Raw genomic sequence first — 12,923 nt, 5'->3', positions numbered from 1 at the left:
ATATAGTTCAAAAACTAATTTCCTTTTTTTTTGTAAGCAAATGTTTTATAAAACTTGGGAAGTATGCATTTTGAATAAGTAACATTTAATCCAAAGCCAGTTTTACCATTCTTTTCATGTTGCATTTAAAAAATTGGACAAGTTAGGGTCTCGTCTCGACTCAGCGAGAGTTGGGGCTCTGACATGGTCATTTCCATTTCCATAATTCCGAGCTGAACCTTGGGAACTCTGCAGCACAAGTTCCATTCGACACATAATCAGCAAGGATGTGCTAGGACTTCACTGTGTCCTACATGATTTACATTTTTCGTCCATAGAAAATTGTATTTTATGGGGAACTCTGCTTAACAGATGTTCTCCAGGACACCGAAGGGGATCTGGGGGCTGGAGCCATAAAAACTGGGAGCAAAGACATCATGTGAAGATACATGATACCGCGGAAAGCAAGAGGAATTTTGTGTCTAAATAATTTGAAATCGTTTAGTTAGTGTGTATACTCAAAACTGGACTTCTACAATTACAAATTCAAAAAAAACAAGTTCGATAATCTAATAATGTGCATATATATATAGTGTTTATGTATTTTAGGGCCCACGGTATCCCTTAGTCGTTCAATAACCGCACTTCTGCGCTCCTTCGCCTGGATGTGGCGCGTCTGCTGCAACAAGCAGATCATGTCCTTGTTAACACGCCATAAAAGCTGTCACAACATGTATATGTCGATAAGTCGGGTTCAAGCCACCCAAAGTCGAGTGTCAAACGGGGAATCCCCGTCCTGCGACTGCTGCCAGAGTCGCAGACAGAGCCAGACACGGCTTGGCTTTCCCCTGATTCCGAGGAAGTAAAAGTCCGAACAAAAAATGCTTTCGAGCCGCGTCAAACCAATTGCCAGTTTATTACTTACAATTTATTGGGAAGGACAACAAGATGGGCGAAATTCAAGGGGGGCGCCTCCCACAGAGCAGTAAAAATCAGCCAGCGAATATAAATAAATTCGAGTAACAGCAAATAGATAGTGAACACGAAAAATATGTATTCTAGCGCAGATGAAAGCACACGAAATAAAAAGTGCGCTAAGGGGTTGATTTAGGTAATGTGGCTAAGTGAAGAGTCTTCGAGGAAGAAAGCTGTAGGAGTAGCATTTATTTCTTGCAGTGCATCCGAAGGGCTCTTTCTTTGGGTGACCGCACACTCAACCCCTTCAAAGCCACATCCCCTGCCCACCATTTACATCCGCTCCCAGAAAACATTTCTTATTTCTCTGTAAATCATATTAAACGAATTACGATGACTTATGGCCCCCAAACCATATGTGACTCCTGGCCTTCGAGGGGGGAAAAGCCTGCTCCGCATTATTATTTTATTTATTTATTTTGCATTTATTTAAGTCATTCGAATATTTTAAACGACGCTATTTTTCACATTTTATTACCAATTTATTTTTGCTGCGCGGATGGGCAGCGACCAAGGCTGTCCCCGAGCCCCGGGAAGTGAGCTGCATTTGTTATGGGAATGTGTTTTATACCTACTTGAATGTAGTTGTTTGTTTGCTGGTCGCTTAATGACCAAACCTGAGCGAGTGCCAAGCAATAACTTTGGCCTCACTGTTTTTATTATATTTTTATTTTAGCTCGGTTTTTATTAATTTTTGCCAGCCTCTTGCGGCTCATTTCGTCGCGAGCTCGGCTGCGTCTGGCACTTAATTACTTTTCCGGACTTTTCCGTTTTTTCTGTCGCTCTGAAGGTGTACTTTTGCATTTGCATTGGCTAAGTGCACTTTAGATGAGCTCACAGCGGCGCTTGGGCAGGGGCCGGGCCAGGGCGGGGGATGTCATGTTCAGAGGTCAATGGAGGCATAATTACCTGGCTGACTTCAGACGGCTCGCTGTTAATATTTCGCTGACTTTGGGCCATGCCACATTAACATTTTAATACGACTCGCAGCGACTCAATTAAGTCGCGTGGACAACGGGGCGTATGGGAAATGAGCGCTGGAGTGGCGCGAATTTCATCAGCACAAGGTTCGCACGTCGATCACTCCTTCCCATGCGGCATACACGGCGATTCGGTGCGGTTTAATGGGCGAACCATTTTTGATTTATGCGCATATGCAGTTGAAACATGATCGTGGACTAGAGACCGTGCTGCCTGCGAGGAAAATGGTAATTTATTCTCTTTCCCAATGTGCCGAACCAGATACAAATTTAATTGCATTTATGAATTAAAGGTGTTTCTAATTAATTTACGTTCTGAGTGTTGCAGGCTTGTGAGTTTTCACCGCTCCTTTACTTAAATGTAAGTGGACTCTATCAAACATACAAAAGTTACAGGCCAGCAGGCTCTTTTATTCCAGGGATGTGCTAAATCAAACCGGCGGATACATCCACTTGACATGCGGTTATGCGGTTGTTCCCCGAATCGCTGCAGGGAGCAGTTCACACTGGGTGTTTATCAACACTCGGTGCAAGTACCCCTATATCAGATATCTGGTGCCGACTTATCGGACTGCACGACAATTGCACTGCGGTTATGTTCTGGGTAAAACTAGTTGTTTACGCTTCCACCCCACAAGCGTCGGTATCATAACGGATGCGATAAGTCTAGCCGTTTTCGGAATGCATATTTGTTCAGTCTTATTTGCTGATCTTTCGTATCAATTGCGAACCATTGTCAAACCATATGGTGGCCCCTGGAAAAACATTACAAGTATTTGCGTTGGATATAGTTTTGCAACAATCCCAGGGGGGTAGTTGAATGGGTTTGAAAATCCCCATTCGCGGAAGTAATGAATTACTCATTACTTTTGGCAGCACATGCACATCTGTAAGTGTCTCTGCTAGGCATGACTTTTCCGCTTTCTGTGCACTGTTTATATTTAATCAGCTAGTTTCAGCAATCGAAGTAATTGATATAGATTCATTAATCAAGGGACTCAAGCCCTGAAGGTTGCTCCGGGGTTCAGTGCACTGCGATATCTCTCGGTGCCCTGCCATTCAACCATAAAAATAGTTTCCTCGCCCGCACGTACATATTTAATTTATTTAAAAGATTTTTCGCCGACTGCTTGGCTTGCACTTTGAACATTATCATAATCGATTGACGTCAATTTGTATTTGTTTTCGAAACGAGCATTCAAAGAGAGGAGCTGGGGTGACCGGGTCGTTTGTGATCTCCGTTGGATCGTTATGCGTTATAATTTGTTTGGCTTGTTTTGTTTGCAGTTGAAATTAAGTTTTAGCGCGGCCGAGCTATTTTTACATTTGAGATTGCGAATTTCGCAGTTGTTGGCCTCGACAGATTCGCGGAATTCATTTATCAGAATCGAACATTTGTTATTGCGGTTCAATTGTTTCCCAGTCAGTTAATTTATCTGGTGCCGGAGGAAGTGAGAGCGAGAGTTATGTGTGCGGCACATGTTTTGATTATTTTTATGAAAATTAAAATGCGTTTGCGTGTAATTAGCCGGAGGAGAGTCGAGACTCCGAGTCGCGCTGTGTGGCCCACTCGTTCTTCCAGGAAACATTCGCTCATTGCCATTTTGGGACACGCTGATGACGGCGCCGCCACTTTCCGATGAGGTAATCTTCTTTGCCGAGAACATTTGGCAGCTCAATTTGATTTTGCAATTAACGGTTGGGGCCGTGGATTGCCAGCCCAGCCCAACCCATCCCAGTCCCATTCCCATTCCCATTCCCATTCCAAGAGGCTGACTCACGGGAGGAGAGTATAACCAGCCGTACGCGATTCCCTTTTCCTTCTTTCTGTTTTCAGGGCATCGTACCCTCTATCAGGTGCGCTTTGTACCTTTATACAAGTAGGTGTGCGTGGGGCAACAGAAGTCAGTCCTAAGCCCACAAGATCGGATTTTAACCAGCAGTTAACTAGTTTAAGAAGGTTTCGATTTGCACTGCGATATTCATAGTTATTGGTGATTCCAATGGCTTTCAGAGAGGAAGCACAAAACTGCTCTTCCAGTTTTCATAGCTTGACTAATTTCAACCCAATTCGGACATGGGATACCTCTATGAGTTTGTGGTGACATTCCCTAACGTTATACATTTAAATATTTCTTTTGTAAGATGGTCACATTTTTAACCCATTTTCATGTTCAATTTTTCTTTAATTCCAATGGCTTTTAGAGTGGGAGCCAAAAACTGCACTTCGAGTTTCCATAACTTGACTAATTTCAACCCGATTTAGACGTGGGATACCTCTATGAGTTTGTGGTGACATTCCCTAACGTTATACATTTAAATATTTCTTTTGTAAGATGGTCACATTTTTAACCCATTTTCATGTTCAATTTTTCTTTAATTCCAATGGCTTTTAGAGTGGGAGCCAAAAACTGCACTTCGAGTTTCCATAACTTGACTAATTTCAACCCGATTTAGACGTGGGATACCTCTATGAGTTTGTGGTGATATTCCCTAACGTTCAACATTCAAATATTTCTTTTACAAGGTGGTCAGATTTTTAACCCATTTTCATGTTCATGTTCCGATGGCTGTCTGAGTGGAGCACAAAGCTGCACTTCCAATTTTCACAACTTGACTAATTTGAACCCAAATTAGAAGTGGGATGCCTCTATGAGTTGGTCGTGATATTCTCTATCGTTCTACGTTCAAGTATTTATTTTGCAAGATGGTCACATTTTTAACCTATTTTCATGTTCGATTCCTCTGTAATTCCTATGGCCCATTCTAAGAGCCGAAAACTATATTTCAGGATTCCAAAACTTGAGTTATTGGAACCTGTAGTATTTTCTTTCGTAAAAATATCAAGTCAAGTGCTGAGAATCAACAACCCATTGAACTGTTAAATTCCATCGCCACCCGTAAATCTGATTCCCATTAAAGCGAAATTATTCTCACGTCTGGCATTAATACATTCATCTGGCTGTCAAGTGCAATCGGATACCGAGCGATCCGCGTATTTGCGAATATTAATACATTCGATTAAGCATACGTATAAACACACGTTTCTGCGCGGCACATTCGTCTGGCTCAAATGGCGTTGCGAATTTATTTTAAAAACGTTCCAAAGAGTCGCATTTAAAAATAATGCCGTGCAACTCGAGTTGGTGTGGCATAAATCAATTCTGGGCTAATTAAGGACATGTTAATTGCGATATTTATTTACTGCTGAATATATTCGGCATGTATCTGCGAGTGTTCATTCACAAATCGGAGTAATGATAAATGCGTGTAAGGACGTTGATTTTGAAATAAACAACTTTTGACGTGCGAGGCGAATGCTTCGGCAGATTCCAAATAGCAGATACGAGTTCGGCCTTCGCGCTCATTATGGATTCGCATGCAAATTGCCAGCCAGCAAGATAGATTGTTCCGAAATCGAGGCAAGTCCGGCTCCAAAGCCCCGAAAACGAACCCAAAAATCGGCGACAGCGTAGTGCACTTGCTAATGAAGTTAACCATATTGTTGACTGCGATTCGGGCCAAGGTGCAAGGTGCAGATACTTGAGTGTATGGGGATGCATTTACAGACGGCACACGAAGATACGATAAAGCGCGATTCGATGCGCAGCACAAACAAACGAGGCAACCAAAACAAATCGGGGAATATAAACACGTTCTTCTGCTTCTTCTCGGCGCCTAATGAGGCCACCATTGTATTATGGGTATTACGGCAGAGCCCCATCTCGAAGCCATGGACTCCACTGCGGTATCGTGACGTCGTGAATGTGCGACTCACTTGCTCAGATGACGAATTGCAGGCGTCAGCTTGTGGGCCAGTTCCGAGAACATTACAGCGATATTGCAAAAATAGAACGAACACTAATGAGTGCACTTCTAAAGTCGGAAACTTGTTTTTGTTTATATTAAAGCTCTAAACTGATAACACCATAGTTAAGTGATTCAAATTACTAACGCATCTTCGAGTTGTTCTCCAAATCGGTTCGGTTGACCTTTCCGTTTCAAAAGGTTTCTTGGAACACGAATTCAATAAAGTAATACTTTTCAATGCAATATTTGCCTAATAGACTATAAATGCACAAGTCTAAAATTAACCATACTTAAATTCAGTTCAAAAATGTCTAAGAGAAGGTGAGAAAGCTCAAGAACCGGAGTCGGGGTCACCACTCCTGGCGACTTTGGATGATGCAACACGGCAATTGGCACGTTTTTGGCCTCATTGCAGCTAATTTTGCACCTGAACCACAAAGCCCCGGAATGCAATCCATCGGTGAAATACTATCCATCGGCGGTTTCTTTTGCAGTCTGGCCCCTTATACAACAAGTGCAGAAGCAGACAGCGACAGTTGATATATGATAATCGCTTTGGCGCATGTTTCGAGTCCAGTTTTTGTGCTCCGAATGTACGAACCAAGTAAATGCATGTATATTGTGGGATAATTACCGACGAGAACCGTTGTCTGGCCCAAAACACCGTCTAAGCCGGGCTATTTTTAGATAAGCTCAGCTTAATTTGGTACTAGTTAATCGTCGCATTATATGGCCACTTGAAATTATAATTAGACAGGGCCAAAGGAGTTCCTTGAACCCGAATGGGGTTTTAGAACCGTGGCTTGCGGTCAAGGGCATTGATAATTTGCATTTTCTGGGATAGATGAGTGTTCTTTGACTTGGTTAATTAGTTGTTATGCGTTTAGAACCGGGTTTTATGATGGGGTTTTTGAACTAGGCGGTAGGTCTACTTGCAGATAGTATACATTTCACTTTCAAAGATTATAGAACGGAGAGAATCAGTGGCTCTGTTGTGCAATGGTTCTTTCTCCAATGCCAAAATTTGCATTTCATATTTCCTGACCCCTTTGCATATAGTGTCGGATGGAACTTCACCTTCTCCGATCACATAACCCCACATAACAAATAAGTAATTCAAAATTCCGCTCTTTTTGAAGTTAATTTTTGCATTTGGGTTAGGAGTGTGCGCCAGGGTTGTCGCTCTGCTTCAGTTTTCAGCTTTCATATTTCCTGACCCCTTTGCATATAGTGTCGGATGGAACTTCACCTTCTCCGATCACATAACCCACTAAGAAATTCAAAATTCCGCTCTTTTTGAAGTTAATTTTTGCATTTGGGTTAGGAGAGTGCGCCAGGGTTGTCGCTCTGCTTCAGTTTTCAGCTTTCTTGTTGTTCCTGGCGTTCATCACACATTTTAATTTGTAATTGTGTTGTCGTACTTGAGTGGAGCACTGTTCTTTCTGCATTATTTATACGAATTTTATTGTTGTTCTGCTGACGGCTTTTGGTTTTTTGTTTTTTGTTTTTTGTTTTTCCTCGCCGCCGTGTTAGGGCGAAATATTTTGTTTCTGTTCTGGTTTCGGCTCTGTTCTCATTGTCAGTCGCCGGGGCTCTTTGTGTTTTGATTACGCAAATTAAAAGCGTCTAGACAGGGCAGACGCGCTGGGGAAAGGGTCTGCGACTAGGGACCGATCGGGGCAGGCGGGGGCGTGGCCGACTGAACTGACCGCCGACCGGCGCCTTATGCAATCGCGGTGCAGAATGGGCTTTCCCCTTGACAGACCATCCTACTTAAAGAGATTGAGCGACCTCTTACCATATGTAGGGTCCCAAACAGCGGCACCAAAGTCCAACATTTTCGCCTGCTAACTAATTATTAATTTTGTATGAAACCCGAGTTATGTTCACAAAATATTTGTACGCGTAACGAGTCGTTGGCCCTTCGGGGAAATTTCGAGTTGCACGGAATTCGCAACGTTCATGAAATCGCCCGCTAGAAATAAACAAACAGAAGAGTGGTCAGGGAAACACATAAAAAACAAATCGAACGGCGAGCAAAGTGCAAAATAATTGAGCGGAATTTCTGGATCGGCGGATAATGATGACAGTGCAAGTTAATTGCTCTTTCGAGTTAAATCATTGGTTTTTGTTTGCAATCAAATTTTTTGAAAGTGTAACGATCCGGCAGCACTCAGCTTTTCGTCGTGGACCCGGACCTCCCACGTGGGTTGTGTAGCACTCAGCTAGTTGGGCGGTGAGAAAGGATGGAAGAGAGAAACCTATCGAAAATCGAGATCGCGTCGCAAGCTTGCATATTTCGTCGTCCAAGAAAATCCTTGTTTTCAGTGCTAATTTGATGTTTTCAATTATCAAAAAGTGGTGAAAAGTGCAGATGAAGGTGCCGCGCATTCGTGGTGTATGATAGTTTCTCGGAAAACGGAGTATTTTTACGTATTTGTAAACATTTCGTTTTTGCGTTTTGGCCAGCGATTTCACCAATACCAATGCCCTGTGCCGTGTGTGTGTGAGAGGAACACAGTTATGTTATCGATAACACAGTTGTGTGCAAGAGAATAATGCCAAAATAATAGTAATATAATTAATATTTTTGTGGTCTGAATTCGAATTAATTTTTCACTTTAGCATTGCCAAACCAGGATTTAAAGTTAACCAGTGATATCTTGATAAGAAAAATGTTTACCCTGTATGTCGTACTTGTAAATGTGCAAATAATTTTTTCTGGATTTTGTGTGACTATACCATTAGTTTTTGTTTATTGGTACATATGAAGCCTAAAGTCTTGTCTCTTTTAGTTCAAATATCATAACCTTAATTTGTTGCTTCAAATACAATAAAATTAGAGTGTCCCTAACATTATTATTTGCCACTATCTTGAAAGCCCTACTAATTTTAGAGTTAAAAGTGTTAATAAAATAAAGTGTGATTACGGTCAACTCGGTGACTCGGTGCTCCGTGGAAGCCGAGTTCATTGATCTCGTCGCCTAATAACAAGTGGTAAGTGTGCTGCGACAGCAAATGAACCCAGACAGCTGGCCGTCTCTTTGGGGATAAAGAGGTCGATGCCCCGCCTCCTCGGCCGCTCTTCATTACAGGATAATTGAATATGTGTGCGATGATAATTTCATTTTACGCTTTATAAACACAAAATGCACATTACTCCCTCCGCTCTGCCCTTGGCAGGGGCAATTAATGCGCCCACAAGCGAAATGCTGCTGATAACAGGGGTATTCAAGTATTCAGAGGGCCAGCAACTTAATTATCCGTCTGGACGAGCGTGGGCCCTGGCCCACACCCCAGGTCCAGAGCCGACCTCCATGGGGGCCCAAGGTCCAGCGCATAAATCATAAAGTATCGATTGCCGGAGGAGGGAATGCACTTTTCTGGCGAAACTCGCCGGCCCACGCAAAAGTCCCCAACGGAGGGAGGAATACCCTTCAATCTGTCAGCAAACCCACTCACTGCAAGAAAAGTATCTGCATAGTTCCACATTTTTCGCTGGTGCGTGGCACCCTGTAAAATATCTCCTCCAGCGAACAAAAATGGGTTAAGCTTGGTCTTCATTAGTCAGAATCTGCGTTTTATTCGAATTCGTTGTACTTATTTACACCGGAGATTGCGTCGACCAGCCGCTCTGAGGGCAAGTACGGTTCCACGGACGCCGATGACGACGCTTTGAATGCCAAGTGGCGGCGGCGACTCGGGCGAGTGCCTGGTGTACCTACGACAACTGTCAGTCCGCATAATCTATATCTGTGGGATTGTTGTCTTGCAGTTTGTCGTTGTTTTGTTTCTGTTGCTGTTTCGGCTCCTCGGTGTTTTGTTTGGCTCTCGCTCTGTTATTGCTGTCGTCTGAAGCGCCTTATCGGCGGCGCCTCCAGAAAATATGTCACACGTACGCGTCAAAAATTTCTCAGAAAATAAACCGCGAAATAAGCATGATACGCCCGATATGATACTGCGATACGGGGTGGCACCGTGGGCGATTAAGCGGTGTTCGCCGGCCTTCGGGGCATGAGTAATTTCGATTTCAACAATTACAAGAAAACCCCAAGAAACTCACGCCAAGTATGACCAAGCTGCGTTTTCTGCAGAAATGTATTGCATACACCCAACTATGATTTCATTCTTCTTTAAAAGTGTTAAGTGGTTAGTTAGTATTTTACCAGATAAAGCTACTGGTGCTTACTTATTAATTTGTTTACGAATAGATCTGGTTATTTAAAAACAAATACGTCTTGTTTTCGCTACATCAACTCGGGAAAACAAATCCATAAATTTGTCTATCCATAAAAGAGCCGAAAACATTCATGCACCAACCCCAAATGAACTTCCTCATAACGACTAGAGATGAAAAGGTAATCGCGAGGAAATAAATAATAAAACGAAACGCACAGGCATAAACCACAACAAGGTGCATGAAAATCGCATGCGCAATCGCTTTTACTGCATTTGATGAACATTTAATTTTGATTTAATTTTTAATGATGCCACAACCATTGTTGGGTGTGTATTTTTTCGGACTGGGCTACGTGATAACCGGGAATATGGCCCATTACTGCGGCCACCCACAGATGAGCGAACAACAATGACAAACGCTGTTTATATACGCTCGTTTCGCGGGTTGTGTGTAAAAAATACTGAGTGTTGTTTTGGTGGCGGGACTTTTTGCTCGATGCACTTGCAGTTCGAAAATTGGCAAACGGCTTACTTATTTATTTTTGTTTACATTTTAATGATAGCTCCGACGGCGTCAGCTTGGCAAATAAACAAATTAACTCTAAAAATCATTGAATTTGCAATTACTTATGGGTGCACGCGTGTGTGTGTGCGATTGTTTAATGTAATTGTTTTGTTTATCACTGTTGCTTTTATTCGAGTTGGATAATTGGAGGTTGGCTGCACAGCCTGTCTGGGAATGCAGCAGCACTGCAACTATTACTTTAATTGGCCTGTTAAAAGTGCTATTCATTATTAAGGAAAGCGCTGAAAATGTTCATTTTCGAATTTTAGTCAGAATCGTTTTATGAGTAATGTTTGTTTTTTCGCTGTGCCGATTATAAGGCGCTTAAGTTGAATTTCTTGAATTGTACAGATTACGGATTAAGAAATTTCAATGGAATTTCTCTTTAATGTTTTTGAAACGATATGAGAACTTCAATGAAATTTGAAACATAATATCTGCGAATATTTCTCAGCATTCAATGACGCAACGTTGTGTTTTAATACAAAATATTTTCCGATACGAGAAGCACTCGAACTTTGTTTTTCTAGAATTGCGGTTACATTTTGTTGGAGCCCTGTTTTGATTTCGCTTTTGTTCAATATTGACCTTGTACTTTGCACAATTACTCAATAATTTCCCGCAACATCTATATTGGTCGCAATGTCATCATTCCGCTGTTCGGTTGACTGGACTGAACTGGTTGGCTAATTACTTAGTTATTTATTAATAGACTCACGCTAGAAGCATGCACGGGGCACGGGAGCAATTAGGCGATTGTCAACAATACAATTTATTAATAATATGTAATAGGTGCCCCTCAACCGATTCGTGTACCGCAGATGCTATCGTCCCAAGGCATCCCGAGATTCGTGTTTGGATAAGGCAAGGTATGCCCTTCCCACGAGGTTTGATTTGATGGGCGTTTTGCCTAGTATAAAAGGCTATAGGGTTCGATGGAAGCCATCTATAGTTTATTTCAACCTGCATCCGAGGAGTTCCCTTCACAATGAGAGTCGCGATAGTATCCTGGATTGCTTTGGCGGCGGTAATGGTGAGGTTCTAAATCAGCTTATGCTGAAGCCCCTGAAACCCGAGGGGACGATTCTGATTTGGTTTCTTCAATTTAAAATGAATTGAATAATAATGGGCTTGAATGCTTAGATTTTTTGTTTATTTTTAAATGGATAAAATTCTATTAACAAGTTAATCAGTTAGTTTTTCCTCAAACAAAAGTGAGTGAGTATGGGAAATAGCTATTTCCTTCAATTACAAAATCAACCTGATAAGCCCTGATCGCCCGGGTTACCTACCCAGTGATTTACTGCCCATTAACCACACCCCTTTTCAATTAGTGCATCGCCGAGGCTCAGGTCCCGGGTCCCGAGGCCATGGGAGCCGCCCAAGGGGGCGTTGGCGCGGCGGCGGGGGCCGGCGGTCAGATGGGAGCCCACGGCGGCGGAGCGGCCGATGCCGCCCAGGACGGACCCGGAGCCGGGATGGCCGCTGGCATTGCAGCGGGCGCCGAGGTGGGCGCCAGTGCCCAGGCCGGAGGAGCCGGCCGAAGACGCTAAGGCGGCACTGCCGTTTGAAATACCGCTTGCTGCTGTTTGCTCGGGCCCCTCGCATTGTGCACTCGAGAACATTTTGAAAGCCACGCAGCGGCCAATATCCCCGCTCAGTATTCGTAAACAACTGATTTGGTTAAGTAATGTCAAATGTCGCTTGTCACACCCTGATGGCGCCAGTTTTTGGAGCTCAGTGTCATAATTGATTTGAAATTGTCCCCACCCTCTGGGACCCCCAGCCCGAGCACTGGAAATCGGCCCACTTCAAATGAAAGCCACACAAACCAAAATACAAATCGTTCTGGCAGTTTAAATTCCATTTAATCCCCTTTTTGAAACACACCCGAAACGCATCGATTGTACCGCCGACAGGTGTATTTATACGCCTTGGGCAAAAATAGAAATAGAAAACTCATCAGCAAATGTTAAAAATACCAAGAGAATTTCCACATAAATCAAGTGATCAATAAACAAATAAAATATGGCAGGCACTGACACCGGCCACAGCAACAGCCCAATATTGTGAAATATAGCAAGTGAAAAGACGGTTTTGTTTGTCTTTCTGCACATTCACCGAGTCGATTGTGTGCAGTGGGGGTTAGGCTTTGACTGATGGGATATGGGATGGGTAGAATAATGAGTTTTTTGGCGGGAAATACCGAAAGGCTTTGGATGAGCAGGTCTACCACGGTAATTGTGCAGTCTTTGGGGGCTTAGAAATAGCTTTTAAGACGGTTTTATATTTGATAAGCTTTTTATATCATTTTCCTGGGTAGTGGTCTAGCTTAAGGCCGTTTATTTTCAGCCGCTTGAGGCGTATTGCATTACCATTTATGCTATAATTTCCGCAGAACTGCATAACCAATCTGAATGTAACAAGAGTGTCCC

At 42.9% G+C, this 12,923-nt stretch overlaps 1 protein-coding gene across 1 annotated transcript; it reads left to right on the top strand.

Annotated features, from left to right (window-relative positions):
• Positions 1–11,427: 11,427 nt before the first annotated feature.
• Positions 11,428–12,547, top strand: LOC122819002 (spidroin-1). Its single transcript, XM_044094852.2, has 2 exons — positions 11,428–11,521; positions 11,823–12,547. Exons 1-2 carry the CDS (start codon positions 11,477–11,479, stop codon positions 12,039–12,041), a joined length of 264 nt encoding a protein of 87 aa, XP_043950787.1. The 5' UTR covers positions 11,428–11,476; the 3' UTR covers positions 12,042–12,547.
• Positions 12,548–12,923: the final 376 nt, after the last annotated feature.

The sequence above is a fragment of the Drosophila biarmipes genome, chromosome 3L (genome assembly GCF_025231255.1).
Source record: "Drosophila biarmipes strain raj3 chromosome 3L, RU_DBia_V1.1, whole genome shotgun sequence".
Lineage (NCBI taxonomy): Eukaryota > Metazoa > Arthropoda > Insecta > Diptera > Drosophilidae > Drosophila > Drosophila biarmipes.
This window is presented reverse-complemented; position numbering and strand designations above follow the sequence as displayed.

Bases quoted from the DNA above. Each gene is read 5' to 3' on its own strand.
- LOC122819002 (XM_044094852.2), top strand. From the start codon at position 11,477: ATGAGAGTCGCGATAGTATCCTGGATTGCTTTGGCGGCGGTAATG. The intron at 11,522-11,822 runs GTGAGGTTCTAA...CTTTTCAATTAG, and splicing joins TTGCTTTGGCGGCGGTAATG to TGCATCGCCGAGGCTCAGGT.